The sequence below is a fragment of the Neodiprion lecontei genome, chromosome 1 (genome assembly GCF_021901455.1).
Source record: "Neodiprion lecontei isolate iyNeoLeco1 chromosome 1, iyNeoLeco1.1, whole genome shotgun sequence".
NCBI lineage: Eukaryota > Metazoa > Arthropoda > Insecta > Hymenoptera > Diprionidae > Neodiprion > Neodiprion lecontei.
The window spans coordinates 24,705,372-24,725,183 of NC_060260.1; the positions used below are offsets into that span (position 1 = coordinate 24,705,372).

Consider the following 19,812-nt stretch of genomic DNA (forward strand, 5'->3'; position numbering starts at 1 on the left):
TCTACCGGCTATTTCCTGAGTTATTCTCTCTGGCCGCGGTTTGGGACCATAGACTTAATTAATTTGGAACCAAGCGCGGATTTGGACGGCTGCCGATCAGTCTGCTCAGTGGTCTGCTCATGTCCGCTCTGTGAGTTCGGTAAGATTACGTATACGGGAATCATTAGAAGAAACTTCAGAATCTAAACAAATGGATTCAGAAAAAATGGAAGATTCTCCACTTTGGTAAGTGTATAATATAGTTCGTTGTCGCCTTCACCAGCCAGCTTTGACATGGACAAAATGTGTCGTTTGGCCGTTTCAGAATTTTTCAAATCGTTCAATGCATTAATTAAGAGTCAACCGTGTCATGACAAATATTTCGGGAATATGTCCTTGCGCCTAAAGAAGTCAGATCGCTGCATCAGACACACTCGACAGTTTCATAGGGTTCGGACGCTATACTTTGTTGTGTAATGACTGGATTAATTCTCGTAAAAACAAAACCCGAGAAAATAGATACGAGAAAATATTACCCCGAATTATTCATTTTGATCAGAATATTTGTCATCGGTTTATCACGTTCTTAAGCAGTAACACCAGTCTCGGATTTTAGAAATTTCGATTTCTTTTATATTCGGCTTAAACAATACTTTGGGGTCATGAAAACAATATCCAGTTGGTCCTATAGTGAAAAAAAAATGTTAAAAGCTTCAATTCTCGTTTTTGCCACAGTGTATCGGAGCGCGCGCTGATCGTGAGTGCTCGTAAAACTTTAAACGCAATTTTTTCGAAACCACTTTTCAAAGTGGAAGGACAGATTACTTGAACACCGTTGTATGGATCGATTTGAAATTTTGACAATCGCTTCACAATACATTCTATATGGAATTACGTCGCCGTTTTTTTATTTAATGTAAATTTTGTTTTTTTTTCAATTTATTGCTTATTGATTGGCCAAAAACCTACTCATTTCTTTTCAAACGTGCACCATTTCTACAAAATTAGATTGAAAAAAAGCCCCTGCGTGCTTCCAGAACAATAGGATACATGTAGATTATAAATTTTTTTTATATCTTGTGTCAGGTCTTATAGTTTATGAGAAATCCATCCTCTCGTGAAGGAGTTTTAAAGAAAGGCTAAAAAATTATATTAGCCAAAAGTATTGACTTTTGACAGGTTTACTTAATGGTATTTCTTATGTTTTTATTTGACACCTTTATTTTCATCCCGCTTTCTGCCTGTGGACAATACTTTTACCGAATTTTGCGAGGAGAGGCCCTTTTATGATCAGTGTGCTTAATTGTTCCATCTATGGACCCACTTATAAACTGACCATTTACAATCTACTTTTTTAACATTGCATATGAAATATTGTACTTCCAACTTTTGTGAGTTCTTACGAATACATAATTTTTTGCATAATGCACCTGTTATATAAGAAATCAAAATTATATATGCAACCTCAATTTCACGTGATTAAATTTCAATAACTACTAACATAGTATCAATATTTCAGATGCCTTGTATGTGTTTATTTTCACAATTTTTAAATATCAAATTAGGTAACTGATTCATCAATTTAAAAAGATTCCATCAAATCGATTATCATGTGACTACTTTATAGGAAATTCTGATTTTTGACACGTGGTGTAGGTTTATGAATAGCTATACATAAACGTGTCTAATAGTTCGATGTTCGATTGCGCAACTTTGAAACAAAGCACAAAATCAACGCAGATAATTATCTGGCAACAAGCTAGTTGGTGGTGCAAGTGTGGAGGTCATTACCGTGGTGGCATACACCTCAGTCATGATCGGATTGTATGCTTTTCACTCAATGAATGTTGAATGAGGATTTGAAATATACCTGTTCAATGACGTGTCTCCTGCCATTAGATTTGCACGTCAAGTAATAAACCTAGACTTTTATTTGAATAGTTGCATCAATGAGGCTAACAGAAAATAAAACTCAAACATTTATTAAAAAATTTTTACTGTGCTTTCAAATTACATATATGTTGTTATGTAATACTAAGAAATACAAGTTCAGCACTCTTATGTTTATGATTATAACACAGCCACAGTTTGTACCAAAAATTACTTATATGCAACAGAAATAAAAAGTATGTTCGAATATACGTTCTTAGATAAATAACTAAAAAGTTAATTCATTTCTCATAAGTATTTGAATGTCCTACTGGCAGTTAAAATTAATTCTTGATCTGAAGAACAGACAGTATATTAAATGAAATTATATAGGTCAGATATTCCATTTGCAATTAATGAATTAGTTGCAGTTCAAGTTAATTTGATATTGTCAAATTATCAAATTCATATTAAATAAAAATAAATAAGTCAATTTAAATAATTAGTGAAAATTTAAAAGCAAATATCAATTATATTGATATACCTTTGAATGTGGACAATAATTTGCATAGATATCCATTTTATGACGAATGAATCATTCACAAATAGTCATTGATTATGATCAAGAACTTGCAGAGCACGATGCAGGGTAGAGGATGCCATTAAAATTTGTTTAGTACATAGAATACTCCTGGATGTAAATATGTCCATAGGGTTCAGCTTGAAGCAGTTTCACTTGTTTTGATTTATGCAGTTCTGAAATTCGAATCCAATGAAGAACCATTTCAAATTATCTCACCGAATAAAATATCATTACAGCAGATATAATTGTTTTATTTTAAAATTATTTACATATCAATAAAGGTAGAATCTTTGAATTATCGATTAAAATATTCTCTCTCCATTAATGTATTTTTATACAACTAGTTGAAAATTTAACTAATTCCATTTTTTGTAAATAATGAAGAATAACAGCATTTAAACTTGCAAGAAGAACTATTGGGCCCTTTTTTCAATAAATGAAAACTAAATCTTAAATTATTTAATAAATTTTCAGCTCCTTTATTCTTAGTTAATGTTCTGAAAGAGTCATAGTATATAATTTCATGTGTTCGAATATCGGATAGCATTAACATGGAATTCCATTGTTATAATTGTTACCATAGCTTTGATGTTTTTATATTTTTATATGCAATAATTGTTCTATCGATAGACCCACTTTTCAACTGACCATTTATAATATATTTTTTCACATTCCGTGTAAAAGATTCTACCTCCAACTTATGTAAGTTCTTATGAATACATAATATTTTTTGCACAGTGCACCTATCATGTTATAAGAAAGCAAAATTTCATACGCATAATCTCAATTCCATATGATTAAATTTAAACAACTATCTGTTGTACATGAAAATTATTCTACTAACATAGTATAAATAATTTGAGATGAATTGTATGTGATTGTTTTCGCAATTTTTTAGTACCAAATTTGCTGACTGACTTAGCAATTTCAGTATATTTCATCAAATAGAATATCAAGTGACTAATTAACAGGAAATTCTGTTTTTTTGGCAGGTGGTGTAGCTTTCCGAACAGCTACAAACGTGTCTAGTTTGATCTAATTTGAAATTTGAAACAAACTACAAAATCAACTTACAACTCCCAGACATTTACGGGAAAATAGTTCTAGTTAGCAAAAAACTATTGATCTGCAGATGAAGATCTTCATTCATCAATTGCTTAGTAATGAGCACCGTTATTAATTTTACTTACCAAGTAGAGACGAGAACATTCGAATAGCATCTTTTTTCGTACTAGTCAAAAGCGGGACAAGATCTTTGAATGTTAAGACCTGATTGGTTGACCAGAAAGCATGAAGGTATCCAAGTAAATTGGACTTTACCAAATTGGCTGTGGACAGGATAGTTGATCTGTGGACAAATGTGCTTGATAATTGAGAGTTATTAACATTATCGTAATGAAATATTCCGAAAAATGACTATTTTTCAATTATCAAATGACGTTGAAGAAGTTGAATTTCCAACTTGAGTATGTTGTATTTTTCTTATCCAATTTTCGAAATAAAGATGACGTTATAGATTATTGCAAGGCAGAAGAATATTGCACTGTCGGAATTTGAACCAATTCCATTCAATATGGTTCATTTGTTTAAAGTAAAATACAAATGAGGAAATTAGCCGATCAATGTAATCCTAAATTCAGATTGATCACAAATAATAAAAAGGATTACATCATCGTAAAATTTCTCAAGTGCTTACTGCACTATATTCGACCAACTTCAATGAATTGACGCTCATTTTGATCATAAATTGATTTCATACAACTCGCCCAATAGATGTTTAGTTTGGATAGTAGGTGTAAAAGAAAAAAATGTAATTACTACTTGTGAATACTATTATATGATTATTTTGAAGAAAAAGAGGTGTCATTTCAATATTATCATTCATTTTGAGCGATTTGTCAGAGAATTGGTTTACAAATGAAACAAGCTATTGCTTTGGATGAAAATCATGCGGTTAGTCTTTTAAAATGTTATTATAAAATATGGAATGAACATACGGAATATGCATACATATGAATTCATTTATATGAAAAAATAAACGTACCCGGAAGAAGTCTTACTGCTTCTGGATTGGTATCTGGCCACTCGGACTTCTACTGTAGGACTTCTTTCAATGCCTTTGTCCGTCAACGGAACTCTAAAATTGCCATCTTCCCCATTTTCCAACCAATCACTGCAAGGTAAAACACCAAATTTTATATTATACTAGTCAAATGCTACTAAACAAAAAATAAATGCAGTGAATAATAAAAGATTTTTATTATCAACCCGTTGAAGCAGATTCTAGCCGTCTAGATAATTGATCACTTTTCAAATAAGCTCAGAATCAATGATGAAAAGATGTAAAATTAACACTTCTGGATTGTGTGGCATGTATTATATAAAGCAAAAGTACATGTTTTAAGAACTTAAATTCCTATTAAAAACTGAGGCCTCCAAAATTGGCATTATCGCCACGTTCATGTTGAATCAATTAAGGTCTTTACTATCACGAAAGAAAGGAGATCGGTAAAAATGAAACAAAAATTCTATTTTGACTTTCAGCAGATATTTGCAAAGTTGAAGTTGGTAACGTGAACCCTACTAAGCATTAGTAAAAAAAATCATTACTTTGCGATTTTATTACAGTTTTAAAGAAATTGAGTTTCCAAAAAGCAAGTTAATTTTGTTTTAACGCAGTTTATTGCATTCCCTGACAATTCCAAAATTGAGAATAACGGTTTTGCCTAAATCCATCGTTGCATTAACATTACAGACGTCAACCTCATAAGTATTGAGAATTTCTGAAGCACTGGAAGAAACAAATCCATGAGCGAATGTGAAAATGTAGAAAATTGAGGTAGTGCAAAGTACAGTGAATGTCGACTAACTATAATCCTATAATAAGATGGTAAAATGTGCAACTTGAGGTGAAAAAAATGCACATAGAAATTGAAAATAACAAACTTCAACAGATGCTCAATAAGAGTATAAACACAGGCCAAGGAAGTGGTTAAATAATATACCACACTAAGAAAAAAGTAGGAAGCTAACAAATAAGCATGTGAAAGAGACTCTAAAATGTGATGAAAGACAGAAGATGGAGCTCTGGAGTTAATTTCAGTAATAGAATTATCATCACCCGTAAACGGTCTTAATGATCTCTGAATGAGGATGATCGCTGATCATTTTCGAAGTAGCGTGTGGCTCTTTCACAGATGTTTCCGGCAACGGTTGAGAAAAATCATTTGTCACATTGATTGGCCAGCTTTCAGTTGGGGGCATCTGAATGGTCTGGTCAATTGAAATTTGTTCAAAAGTTTTAGTTCCGTTAGTTTTTGACGTGTTTTCCAACAATGTTCCATGAATCGGGAGTCCATCCGCAGTGACATCTGTAGTTGTGTGAATTGCAGAGACTGGTCCAAGTACCACTTCTGGGTTCGCTATCAATTCTACAGCTGCAAAATAACTTAGGTAAATGACACTTTCAATTCAGGACAAATCTTTTTATTGCTTAAAACCTTGAATCTGTTGCAGACAAAATGTCCGAGCTTATTCTCTAAATTAACACAAATTTAAAGGAATAAAGAAATAATAAGTAACGAAAACTGAGATATATGATTGCAGTTATGTTTTCTCTGGTAGAATCATTTTCACTGCCGAAAGATTATAGTTGGTCAAAGAATTAAGTAGACTCAGGATGTTCAAATCAATCGTGTATGGAAAGTTTTTCCAGAATTAGTGATTACACAATATAGGAAAGAGGCTCAGAATTCGAAAATCCAAACCATGTCAAAATCATCCGCCTTGACAAAATTGTCTTTATATATTCTCAAGATTTTAAAAATTGGAACACAACTAGACTTGATCGAGAATCGAATATAAGAAAAACCTTGCACTTGGAAATTATATTGATTTTTCTGTCTTCTGTATTGGATCCACCATCACAAATTTTCGAAATTTTGTTTTAGATTCATAATCAGTGACCCCTGTATACAGTTTCACATCCAGATTGGATCAAATTTGAAATTTTCGATCACCGTATTGGATCTGCCATCTTGAATATCCAAAATCGGACTTCAGATTATGATTCAACGATCCCAAAACCATATAATTTATCTATAATTTATCCACATATGCTTACCGAGATAATTTACTCGTACATAAATTCTTCTGGCAATTTTCATGATTTTCTTCATCACATTCGTTTATATCAATAGTAATATACAGTACATAGCAATAATTATTTATCGGTTTTGGAGACTTATTGGTATACTGTCAAAAATAGGAAAAAACTGCACTGTAAAGTAAAAGTTCTCTAAATCTTTTAAAAATGAATATGACTGCCTACTTGAAACTTGAAGAATATTTACCACTATGACTCATAGGGTTCAACAACATGCTTTCGTACAAATCGAGTAATCCTTTGCCCCAGTGTCTAGAGTTCGTTGATGGGATCGTGAGCAATTTATTGGCAGTTTGCTTTGGGAGTTGAATTATATCATTACGGACCTAAAAATAACAAACAGTATTGCTTTCATGATTCGAAATAAGTTCTCTTATTTATTGTATTTTTGTATGGCATTAAGTCACACAGATGCTACAGTTTACTTCAAGTACAAACTACTCAGTAAGTGCTCCATAAGTAGTTTGTGCATTTTTTTAATCACAAACTGTAAGAAATACTGCTTGTTTCTTTTAACAAATTCTGTTGTATAAAATTAATTTTGCGAACACATGCTTTCAAGAGCAGCTCTCCCAGGAATCCCTGAGTTAAAAATCTCATATTGAACCCTTTTTTTTCTTTTATAAGGTCAACAATTATTACTAAAATTTCGCATGTGTGAGAACCCACTCTTTCACTTTGATATACTCAAATATGACTTTTTTTTGTATCCACTTAAGTTCGTAGCCGAACTAGTTCGATTCTCCGAAAGTTTTCTCTTACCGATTGAATGAAAATGTCCAGTCTGGGAGGTGGTATCTGAGTAATTTCATCAATGATTTTACTCCTCTTAGAACGCTGGTTTGTTTTTTTGACCTCTTGACCATCAGTGATCAATGATTGCAGAGTGAAACTGTCACTTGGTTGCTCAATTCGAGGCGGTACTGGTGTCAAGACACTACCAGGTTCAGTATCCAATTCCTATTTAACAATTCAGTATTTTGAGACTTCAACTGAATTTGTCATATCAGCAACTAAGCAGGGTTACAAAAAGCAAGCGTTTAAAAAGTATATGGGATATTTCATTAGTAGGTTCTGCAAGAAAATGTTTTACTACAATAAAAATACTCATAAATTTGAGTTTGAATGAGTTTTCACCACTGCTGTCATAGTGCTCCAAGCAGTTTGTAGAATGAACGAAACAACATCGTTAGTTATTCTTAAATATGTTGAAATTAGTTTCACTCAACAAGTACACATAAACTACTCACGCGTCTTTTCTTGGTGGGTGTTTTGTGGCCATCAATACCAGGTGACGATCGGGTGCGTTTAGTTGGTGTCAAAGCAACTTCCTGAGGTGGTTCAGGTAATTGTTCAGATGTATTTTCTGTAATCAACTCCACAATTGAGTTCTTGTTTCATAAAATCTTGTTAATTTGAACAATCAATATTACTTATCAGACAACAATGGCTGATACGAAAATGAAATCCGCATCAATAGGATAACCAAGAGTTGTTTTGGATGCTAAAAGTAAATGAAAGAAGTCACCCTAACTCATACTGTATAAAATTGTAAACTATACCTTGTATTTCGAGTAGCGATTGATCTACTCCTTGGCCTTCTAGCAAACCTGTAGGTTCAGTTTGGATTTGCTGCATAGGCGGAAGGGTTGGTTTTTTGAAAAGGTTTGCATCTTCAATTTCTGGTATGGAAGTTTCAGGTAGATCAGGTAACTTCCTAACTGAATCTGATAAATCCCTGATAAACACATTTATACTCAATTAGCTTAGTGTATGTGAAAAAGTGGAAACAAATGCTAAACTCTACTTTTTAAGTCTTTCAGGTTTACTGTACAGTTAGTCCGACTGTTGAGTATTAAGTATTTACACATATGCAGGCATCAAGGTATCAGTACTACTCCAAGTCATCTCAAATGATGAATATTTATAACGTAGGGTTATTAGTATTATTAGTTTTGTTTGTCTTTACAGCGTTACAATTTTCTCTTAAATCATTACTAGATCTATATTCTCTTTGATGTGGGATTATTAAAGGTGTTACAGATTCTCTTTGTAAATATTTATAGATGTGCCTATTGGGGATTATGAATAAATGATTAATTGAATCACTAGAAGCTTTAAGAAAGGAAATTTATTCAGTATTTTTCAGATTAATGTGTGAAAAAAGCCAGAACGAGACATGCATTATTGTTAAGGTAAAAAAAAAGTTATAAAGCTAGAACTGTATTGATAAATAATAATTTATAATAGAACCAAGGAAGGATTGGAAGGCATCGAACTAACAAAGGTATTAATCCATCGTGCTGAAGTATATAGTCCAGCTCCTTTTCGGTTATTGCGCCAAAAGTTGACGTGGGAACATCTGACACCTGTACGTCAAGAAAGCAAGTAGTGATAAAATTTGAGTTCCAAATCATAAACAAACCAATGAAACATAGCGCACCAATAGAGTTGATCTTATAAGTACAAGAAATACAAAGATGGAGTCATCAATCAAGAAGCGCAATCTAATCATTAAACTTTTTTAACTCTGCCACAACTCGCAAGGTTATTTCGAAAAATCGTTCTGTTTTCAGATTACACTTTGAGTCAAGTGAAAGCACTAAACTAAACAATATCTTAAGTTGAGTATGAATCTGACACAATATTAGAAACTCGTCCGAATATTTTCCATTGGTGATTAATCTCTCTCAACAGTAGCGACACATTAGCAATGAAGCTTTGGCACAGCGTTCAAAATTATTCTGAGACAAGTTAATATTTGAAACAATTCCCATAACCAAGAATATTGAGATTTAAATCTATCAATTGGAATAATTATTCCAGGGAGCGCATGGATAGGATTTTTTTGGGCAAAGTCGGAATTAGTTTATAACCATCAAATTGCAATTTTTTCACATTAAATTAGTTATTTTCCAATATATGTCCAGAAGACTTAACAAATTTAATGGCATACTCATTGTTAGTTACGAACTTTCTTTGCTATACAGTGAAACTGCATTCACGATTTTTGAGTAGATATGGCGAATCAGATATGCTGATAAAAATAATCATTTGTAGTTTCTAAATACATATCTAGAAATTTGCATAATCGCATTAAATCTTAATTTACGTTTTTCAATGGCTCTATATGGTCATATTGATTACACATTGGTTACATATGTAATACCATAATTTTTGACACTTGTACTACTGTTTATATGGATCAGAAAATTCTCTGATAGGCGCATGAAAGTGAAACGAGTGCTAGGAACCGAAATAAGGAGCGTCTAAATGCGAAAAAACGTAATTCAAATGTTTTTCCATATTTTATAGAAAGATACTGCCGACACCAAAAAAAATTTAATGCATAAATAAGAAAAATGTATAAATTTAAAATCTACCAACGAAGTTTCACTCTGTAAACAATCTGAAAGCCACATATTTTAGGATGTTTGAATATATATTTAGTTCTAAAACTATGATTCATGAACAAAATCTGCAAGAGCTGAATTTTATGATGCAAAATGACTGTTAAGTCACGTCTGCATTAATAAGTTCCGAATAAATACAATAGTAAATCGATATTGCAACAAAAATTATCATACTTATTAAGAATTATAATTTAATTAGGAATATCTGTTAATAATCTGCATTAAATATGTTACGAAGCAATTGCAACTCAGAATATACATACCCAATTACTAGGTTCTGCAAGAGTAATGTGACGCTCGTTATCAACTAAATTTGCAGAAAAGTCGAAATCTGTAAGCTCCGGTACATCGCGCAGCTGTTGGGAAATCTGCAACTCTTCATCTGGTTTTTTGCCACTGCTAATATCAAACAACAATTAACATTCGATATTGATTAGATACGAATTCATTATAATAAACGGTTATTAAAGGATCGATGATTTTTCAAGAATGTTGCAGAAATATGCGCGATTAAAATCTCTGTTGATAAATTAATTTCTCGTATTTAATAATGGTACACAACTCATAAATGAAATCTGCTGATATACACCATCACCAACGAATTATCAGGATGGACTCTATTTTTACGAATAAAACGTAATCACCAAATTATTATTATTTGCTCGTTTGAAAGATACACAGTACCGGTAAATATAACAGAACTTATACTAATTTCTAGGTAAGCTTTTGAAATGTGGGGCATGCATCATTCAATAATATCCATAATGCAAACTTTGCTTTACGCTCCAGTTTACTTTAAATTTGGAATAATGGAGTTTTGCACCCCTGTTAGTCAAATACTCTATACATACTTTGCATAGTTTGTTTTACCTTTTAGTCTTGGATGTCGTTTTCACCCGGCACTCCAACAAATCATCTGAATATAAAACAGTCATATGAATGTCAGATTGTTTCATCTCATTATACATAATTCGAAACACATTGTAATATTGGATATCGAATAACTTACTCAACAATATATCAGCTTGATAGTAAAGAATTCTTGTCGCCCCACACAGTAACTGGGATGATAAATAGATACTAAATTGTCGATGAGCAGTGTAGATGATTAACTCATTGCTAATGGATAATAAAAATATCGCTTTAGTATTTTATAAACTGCATCCATGGCATGGGCTTTTCTTTAAAGCCCTTCTCGTAGCATGATCCATCCTTATACATAGATGTAATTTTGGTAGTAAAAAATAAATATCAGAGACTGTTAATCATGTGAAATCCAATGAAAATTAACTTTTGTGTAAAATGTTATACAGCTTTCTCTCTTGTACAATTTGTACAAGCTTTCCGTAGCATTACCAGTAAAAAATACTAAGTTGTGCCATCCAGATATTTCTCTGAATATGTTTGCAGGAAGATTTGTTATCACTGTTCGATTAACTTTTCACAAGGCGAACTATTTTCAAATACAAACACTATCACGTATTGAAATTTATATAACATTTACGAATAATTGATTATCTAAATAAGCTATTTGTTGAGATTACAGCCATCTTATTATCATCCATTTTCCTCTAAAGCCTACAAAATCATTCAGTCAAAAAATGTCTTACAACTTCCCTGAGTGCAGCTACAATACGTACAATAATTGGATTAGCTAATGTAATATTGTTATCAAGTACTGTCATAACAAGATCATGCGATAGTACAAAAGTGTTAAAAAAGTAACATAAAACCAAGATATAGTGTAAAAAAGATATATTGCTAATTACCACATTTTAACGAGATCGATAGCCTTTATTGTATTTGCGCGAAATTTGTAGCAGAAGAGTTTTCGGCTCCAGGTAGCAGCAAGCCAACATTTGACGAATTTAGCATTTTTTCTCAGTGTGAGAAGTTCCACCGAGTAAAACATTGTTGATACTGGAATTTAAACAGCCAATGAAATTATGCCGAATCTGTTACGAACATCAATATGCAATAATATATTCATGCATTTTTCTACACACACTCTAACTTCTACATATATACATTTCCTCTGCTACTCCAAAACTTGAAAAAAAAAAAAAAATTCCCCACATATTAGAAAAATTCTCAAGTTAAGCATGCAGTAGATATTTGTATTAGTTCAGCCTTGAAAAGTAGTATTCTACATTTATGAAGGAATACTAAGTCAGATAGTGTAACGACTTTTGTGTGAGAAATGCAGGGGGGTCACAAAAACTAGCTGCAATTTTTTTTAAGGACAGGCATTTTTTTAGAATCTGAAAAATATTCACCCAAGGCTATTCGTATGCATCTACTCTTCTGTAGCTTTGTATTGTTAAAAAGACTTGATATCAAAAATCAATGGCTGGAAAGGCTGAATCTTGTCAGTGCTATGGGAATTCTTTTACTGGGTATGAGGGTTTTTAAAATTTCAAGGTCATCGTGGTTAACAAATTATGAGTTTAGAAAAAGGAATTAACAATGCAATGTTCAAAAAATAAAATAAACAAATAGCTTGGGCCGGAATAAGTATTCGCTCAATTCTGACAATTTCGATCGAAATTCGTACGTGCTTGCGTTAATTTGTAATTCAGTGGGAACAAGCTTTAGTAAAGTGAATGATAGTATTGCGAATTATGGGAATAAAGAGCACAATTCTATTTGGAAAGAATTACCATGACCTCAAAATCCCTTTAGTTACGTCGTATCATCAATACCTTGAAACAATTTCGCAATAATGAAGTAATTGTAAAAATATTCATACCGTGTATGTATCTGCAACAACTTTCTTGGCGGCAGTTCGACAATTTCTACAAAATATTTTCAAACATGTCGAGGAGTAGGAGAGCTAATTCTCGGAACTTGCAGTCGAACCTCTCGCGCGCCAGTCCCGCACAGTTTGATCACCAATTTCAGCCAATTAAAGTGTTCCATTTTGTGTAATAGCAAATCACAGATCACAAAATTTCAAATTTCGAATGCGAGATATTTCGAGAATCAAGTCCCCCTCACTTGTACATTCAACATGATCAGCGGCTTCGTCTAACCGGCAAAGTCACGCCGTCAATTTATTTGCTTGGCAACAAAGAACACCTCGGGTATGTACAATGCATCCACATGCATGCATACATACTACAGCAATGGCCAGTATATGTATAACAAGAAATCACCTGGTTATTAGGGTAGAGTATTTCGAATTCCGTATTTTGGTGCACTTTCCTCTCTAGATGATAAGTGTCACATTAGTAGAACTGATTAGGGTTAGAACGATGATGTAAAATGTATATGTTTTTTCATATATTCATAAAGTCAGCCTTTCAGCCTTTTTGTCGGCCTTGACAAAGAGTTGATTCAGTGGTTAGTTAGCTGTTAGTATTACCGCAGTTTCATGCATTACCGATTGCGAAACACACCCTCATCGCAGTTTACAGTTTCACCCATGCCTAACTTCAATCGATTATTTTTCAATGCTGGATGAGATGAAGAGATTACAATGGGAGCAGGGGGGGGGGTTCCATTGAGAATAGCCAACGTGGCGCACACATGTACGTCTAATTCAGCGATTGCTTTGTAAACATTCGGACTTATTATAGTATCCTTGCAAATGTCATTACTGTCACTTTTTTATACACAACATTTAAAATTTTTTACTAAAGTTTATGTAAGTTTGAACTTGAATCATTGGAGTGCTAACCATGAAGACTACAGTCTCGATTTTACATGATTATTTGAAAAAGATTGGCCTCAATGCTGTTTACGAATTACATTCAGAAAACGTTACTAGTCGGACTGTGTTGTTTCATTATCGAGTCACAGTAGGTGACGTACAAGGTATATTTACCACACTTGATTTGGTCGGATGTATTATCAATGATAATATTATAGCATAAAAAATTTTCAAAAGAGCTTTCGTCCCCCTTTTTTACACCTCTCCCCACGGCTTTAGCCACTGCTACCGCTTTCACGAAAAAACAAGCTAAGCAAAATGTATCAGAAAAATTCTTGGACCTTCTCTACAGATGCCCTGAAATTTTCCAATCCATTTTTTATAATCAAGAGTATGTACCATGTCTTGTTGCTTCATGCGTCTGATTTAACAGATATTGTCCAACAGTTGATGCCTTGTTTTTGCGTGTTGGTATTTAATTAATATGATATTTTTAACCTGTCAGGTTTTCCTGTAACATACTTTTTACACTATTTCAACTGCTTCATTAATACTTACAGGGAATGTTCCGATAATGTAATGAAACTTTGTCCAGTCCAATCATTGTACGATATTTGCATGGCTAATCATTGGTATTTGCCAGCGTATGAATATGTCGCTCAAGAAGGCCCAGCAAATGATAGAACATTTACCTGTGTTGCAAGAATAGATAACATCCACGGGGAGGAAATTGGTAATTACCAATAAATTGGCTAAGTTTGTAATATCTAATGATATAGAATTAATTTGAAACCTTCATTTATTCCCGGTTCACATTTACGATGCATAATCAGCATCAAATATTTCATTTTCTGGGTAAGAATTTCAGCACTCACACATCATTGTCTCTGTATTACACGGGAGTAGGCAGATCTAAAAAAGTATCAAAGGCAAATACTGCATACAGTTTGATCAAAAAACTCACTGAGCTCTATGGCAGCTCCACAAAGCAATTGATTTCCCATCCTAATACGAATTACTATTCTTCATCACTTGGCATTTTCCAAGAGCCTAAAGTTAAACTTCCACTTTTCAGAGATTACAAATTGTGGTATGATAGCAAGTCTTTAATATCCAGTATGAAAAATGTTCTCTAAGGCAGTGCCAATGATTTGAATTTTGCTGAATACATTCATGTAATGTAATTTAATGCAGTTTTGGTGCATCTGTGTATTCAATCTCATTGCTGACAGCATAATTTGTTCAGTTTTGGTGTAATTGTTAATTTTTTACTGAATTAATGATTTCCTTATTCCTTGCCTGGAACTAATAAATGAATTTTTTTGATATAGCCCAAAAACATTGCCTTCTACAAATTCTAGCAACCTCTGTCATCATTTTTTCTGGCTTCGGCATAACCCAAGGAGATGCCATAAATGATGCTTCAATGAACGCTATCAATTGCCTGAAGATAGTCAATCACTATCATATTCTATGGCATTGCGTGGAAAACTGTGTTGATGCTCATAATTGCACATATAAACAAATATTACCTGCCAATAAATGTTCAGATTCCACTTCATATACAATCAAAGCAATAGAATTTGGAGCTGAAAATATGCACAGCCAAGTTTACTAAGTACTAATTCATTTATTTATTTTCTAAACGTTTAATTGCACATTCTCTGAAGTAGCACATTGATATTATACCTACAGTAAATCGAAACGCAATACGATTAATTTAATTGCTACATTAGAATTGGAATAAAGTTTTATTTTTTATCACACTGAATCATAATTTACTTAAGTCTACTTTTTGAAGTTTGACAAAAAATAACATCAATAAGAAACTGTCAAAGTCGATTCGTAATATTTTTATATAGTATAATTTCCTCAGGTTTAAACTTGATTAACCTTCTTATAACTGTTATCGAAGAATAAATTCCCTACAACAATATTGATTTGAATTATAAACTACAATTCCTTTGTCATGTATGAAAATATATGTTTCATCTATAGTTATATACTTAAAATTGTAAATATATAAATATTTTCATTCCGTGAGATAGAAATACTTCATACGCAACGGTAACTGCTGTGTGATAATGTACAATTTCATGTTAAAAATAGTTTTGTCCACCATTCTTCTGAATTGGCTTTGAAGTATGTATCTTTCATGAATCCTGAGGTGGTACAGGTTGTATAAGGCATAAAAGCAACTAGAAAAGAAGAATCATTCAATCTTATTAGTTAAACATAACATTATGGGTAACTACTAATACAGATGCTGCAATGTGAAATTACTTCGTAATTGCAACGACAAATTTATGGATCCATTTAATAACTGCCGTTAACACACATAAGGATATTACGTAGTTGAAAATATAATGGTTGTTACGTAACTTGAAACCGGTCTTGGAAAATTATTACTGTTCATAATTTTTTTGCAAAATGTACTCTATGCTCCAAAAGCATACTATTTTCAGGTGGTAATGACAGACAAGCTCTTAAGATATTCTCTATTGCAGCTCGTTGCTTGAATAAAGCATTAATCACTGGAGCACCTTGAGGCACAAGTGGCGCTTTACACAAGTAGGATAGAACTGAAAGTATAGGATGAAATGCAATGAAATTTTCGTTCTCAGATTCATTCTCTGCGAAAGAAACACGTGAAAAAAGTTCAGCTAAAATAACTAAATCCAGTATAATCGGGCTGGCCAACAGTGAATCTTCACAAGTGTTGTGAACTACAAGTGTGTTGTGGCCACCTAGCATTATTTCCGAGGTGTACTCATCAAGGGCACGTTTGCTATCACCTGAAACAAAATTGCGCTGTTATCGTGGGTGCCTGGACTTGTTCTATTGGCTTGCTGCTTTCAAGCCTGGTTTCCTACAGGACATTGCAAGAGTAATAACTAAAGTGGATTAATTTCTATAACTCAGTTAACAGGTTTCTACTTTAAGAGACTATTGAGCTGCAGTGTCAATAATGTACACTGTTTTGGAACGTCTGAGACTTGGTAATAATTTCAAGGAACAGAGGTTTAGTTTTTTCAATGCACTTAGTTCGTGTGCCTCTTTGTAAGAGTTGAATTCATCAAACTTACCAACATATGGAACATATTTAATAACGACACAATGATCAGGTTTTTCCCCTGGCTCATAGAGAATACTGTTTGAATGAACCATATCATCGACTACGTTGCTCTTTGAGATCTGGAAGTGAGATTGAATTAGGCATTAATGATGATATGTATTGATATTTGTATAAACAGCATGAGTTACCACATGCTAGAGTTACTCACTTCTTTGGATCGGAACTGTTGTGGTGCTGACAAGTTGTAGCCATCGTTATTTCCAAGATGATTATAGCTCACTATTGATACTGGTTTGATGCCAGCAGAAACTAAGAAGTCAACCAATACTGACTTCAATTTTGTTTGGCCCGATTTGAAATCATCACCAGCTATAAAAGTCTTGTGCTTTTCAGCGAGGTCGATCGCCCCAGGTACAAAAGTATTTTGTGGAGATCCGTTTATGTAGGTGCACTGTAAAATTACGTTTACGTAGAGCAAAGCTATAATTCATGCAAGAATCAATGATCTGGCTAACTTACTCCTTCTAAAGCAGCAGCAACGGCGAACATAGTACTTGGACTAATTTCTGAGTGATTTTCTTTTATTGATTTTAACAAATTTTCACCAGTATCGTTAACTCCTGGTATAATTTCTGCAAACCTCTCGGTATTGGCAGTCCAGACTATAATTACTTTATCTACATTTTTGGTAGTTTTGAATTCAGATATGTCTCTTCTTATCAAGTTCAATTGTTCCGTCTTAGATCCTGATATGACATTGTTTGCTCGATCCTCCTGAAAAAGTTTTCATAATTACGAATGCAATACAATATAATAATATGATGAGGCTAAAAAAGCTTTTGGAATAGTTATCTCAATGTCAGCAGACCTGATTTGCCGCGATGAAATCAGGATAATACAAGCTCCTGCGAGGTTTCATCTCTGCCATTTCAGCCTTTAATTGGATTTGTAAATTGTAATCGATTACTTTTGCACGTTCCATGGCATCAGCTAAATTCAGGTTAGAAATATCCCAACCATCAATTTCAATCTGGTCAGGGTCCACCATCGGCAACATCCATGACATCGGTACATAAACATCTTCGCCATCAGAGTTTCCAAGTTTCACGGTTGAAGATTGTGTAATAGATCCATACCTAAGAGATGAATTAATCAGTATTCTCTTTAATTCTTGTTTCAATCGGATTGGAATTACATATTCCAGAAATGAAATCAATGTAATATCTCCTCATATATTTTCTTGATGTACAAGTTTCGGATATTGAATACGTCTTACCAGTTCGCTTTCTTGATGCCATCTTTAGTGTTCCAAGTGAGTTTTTTCTTATTTGCCAACAGTGCTGCAGTTATTGTTGTGCCATTATTGCCACCCCAACCAACCAACATGACACCAAGTTTTGGTACATTTAATTTTGTTCTTATTTTCAGCTTGGTGGCTACAGGAGTTACCTTAAACAATAACAATACTTTTTATTTCAAAATAATTTTACACACTAGTTCCGCTATGTTCAATCCAAAGACAATGTATTATTCAATTATTTTCTTTCCTCTTACTAAACATTAGACAATTTCTGTGTATGATCGTTCACTATCGACATCATTGATTATTAAAAGTTCAAAGCTGTACCATCTATTCTCTGCAGTATATTGAGATTTTTTGATATGAAAATAGTGATTGTTGGATTGAATATCAAGTTCAAATACACACACATGACGCTATTCATTCCAGCATTATCACTCACCGTGTATTTGAGCACCTTATCATCAGTTTTCGTGACTTTCGTTGTATGGTATTCGTAGTCAGCCTCAAGGAATTCCTCGGTGTATTTGACGTTCGGACTTTTGACATGAATCTTCATTTCTTCCATTCTGAGGGGTTTATTCCACTCTTTGAATCGCAAAGAAGGTTCGAGATACAAGCAGGAGCTTTTTGCGCAGAACGTGCCGGTCGTTGATGTGGGTATATTTGTAATTCGAGAAGATGAAATTCCCGTAATTATATTACAGCCGTAGTTCAAATGACAGACAATTTTAGCAGACGCGAACAGAACGGTTGTTCATCGATCGCAATAACGAATACTGAAAAATCTTTCGCTGCACCAACAAACGTCGTCAAAAAAGTTGAAAACAGTGCAGAGTTCACGTGTCGAAACCGCCGGTCGCGCAGAACCAACACACTATTAACCATGCAATAGTCATGTCGAATTTGTCGGCTCTCTGCAGGCATGCGCCTTAAACCGAGTCCTGGGAATCCCCTTCCATTCCACCCTTGAGTTTATCGGTTGCCTCTACATTTGCCCCATCCTTCTTGGGTTTGCCTGGCGGTGTGCTATTCTGTCCTGTTATATACCACATATGTATCAATATTTCCAATCTCTGTTAGATATTCTATGACGATACGGAGTTTGACAGGCTGCATGGTAAAAACTATCCGCAACTTTCCAAGGCTTAATAACGCGGCAGGGAATTTCTGGCTTGAAAGCTACTTATCCCGTTATTTTATATCTGGACCTGTAGGCTCTACGTATTTCGTAAAAAAAACTTCTGTAACACTAGGATGAATTACGCATTCTTTTTTACCTGCGTTCGTAAAGTAATCATTTCTATGACAGTGCAAAAAAGTGTACTTTTTTGTACCACGCGTAAAAAAAACAATTTGTAAACCAGACTTTTGTTACATAAAAGTATCCTGCGCACCATGACCGTACAAGCAATCTTTTTCGCCACACGAATTTGCAAACATACGCTCGGCGTAAAAAGATCTATTTTGCCTCCTTGAAGCACAAGCTACTATCAATATTTCTTAAATGTTTTATATTTTACAAACGTAATCGATTAATCGTAACAACAGAATATATCTATGTAATTACGTTTGATCGATGCTAGACATAACAAAAATGATTTTGAAAATAAAGTTGTTAATTTACAAAGAAAGTGGCCTTGTTGAGAAACAAATCTCATCTGAAATTTGTACATGGTATAATATGTTGGGTACAACAATAAATTGGGAGTATTTTGAATATAACCTGTCGGCCGATTTATTTGATACACGAAATTAGTATAAATTGCTGTTGT

At 33.5% G+C, this 19,812-nt stretch overlaps 3 protein-coding genes across 7 annotated transcripts in view; 1 reads left to right on the forward strand and 2 right to left on the reverse strand.

Moving 5' to 3' along the window:
* Window positions 1-57: 57 nt before the first annotated feature.
* LOC107223666 (zinc finger protein 2 homolog) overlaps window positions 58-19,812 on the forward strand; it is a 34,036-nt gene continuing 14,281 nt past the window's right edge. For 4 of the 5 annotated variants that reach the window (XM_046732085.1, XM_046732121.1, XM_046732127.1 and 1 more), the window contains exon 1: window positions 58-225. The gene's annotated coding sequence lies outside the window, so the exon portion shown is untranslated. Of the gene's footprint in view, window positions 226-16,449; window positions 16,549-19,812 lie in introns of those variants that run through there. The other variant, XM_046732112.1, reaches the window with a different exon arrangement.
* On the reverse strand, window positions 2,399-12,775 carry LOC124293066. Its single transcript, XM_046732147.1, has 13 exons — window positions 12,759-12,775; window positions 11,019-11,128; window positions 10,880-10,925; window positions 10,273-10,408; window positions 8,880-8,965; window positions 8,159-8,334; window positions 7,847-7,962; window positions 7,359-7,556; window positions 6,784-6,922; window positions 5,553-5,868; window positions 4,476-4,604; window positions 3,622-3,779; window positions 2,399-2,604 (listed from the first exon to the last, which is right to left on the reverse strand). The coding sequence occupies exons 6-13, from the start codon at window positions 8,232-8,234 to the stop codon at window positions 2,522-2,524; spliced, it is 1,215 nt and encodes a 404-aa protein (XP_046588103.1). The 5' UTR covers window positions 8,235-8,334; window positions 8,880-8,965; window positions 10,273-10,408; window positions 10,880-10,925; window positions 11,019-11,128; window positions 12,759-12,775; the 3' UTR covers window positions 2,399-2,521.
* On the reverse strand, window positions 15,053-19,069 carry LOC107223663 (inositol-3-phosphate synthase 1-A). Its single transcript, XM_015663413.2, has 7 exons — window positions 18,480-19,069; window positions 18,014-18,186; window positions 17,606-17,873; window positions 17,257-17,511; window positions 16,946-17,188; window positions 16,748-16,856; window positions 15,053-16,456 (listed from the first exon to the last, which is right to left on the reverse strand). The coding sequence occupies exons 1-7, from the start codon at window positions 18,603-18,605 to the stop codon at window positions 16,074-16,076; spliced, it is 1,557 nt and encodes a 518-aa protein (XP_015518899.1). The 5' UTR covers window positions 18,606-19,069; the 3' UTR covers window positions 15,053-16,073.

Bases quoted from the DNA above. Each gene is read 5' to 3' on its own strand.
- LOC124293066 (XM_046732147.1), bottom strand. From the start codon at position 8,234: ATGCAGCAAATCCAAACTGAACCTACAGGTTTGCTAGAAGGCCAAGGA. The intron at 4,605-5,552 runs GTGATGATAATT...TTTACCTTGCAG, and splicing joins ATCATTAAGACCGTTTACGG to TGATTGGTTGGAAAATGGGG. The intron at 2,605-3,621 runs GTAAGTAAAATT...TTCGAATTTCAG, and splicing joins AATGTTCTCGTCTCTACTTG to AACTGCATAAATCAAAACAA.
- LOC107223663 (XM_015663413.2), bottom strand. From the start codon at position 18,605: ATGGAAGAAATGAAGATTCATGTCAAAAGTCCGAACGTCAAATACACC. The intron at 18,187-18,479 runs GTGAGTGATAAT...TTATTGTTTAAG, and splicing joins ATAAGGTGCTCAAATACACG to GTAACTCCTGTAGCCACCAA. The intron at 17,189-17,256 runs GTAAGTTAGCCA...GTAATTTTACAG, and splicing joins TTGCTGCTGCTTTAGAAGGA to TGCACCTACATAAACGGATC.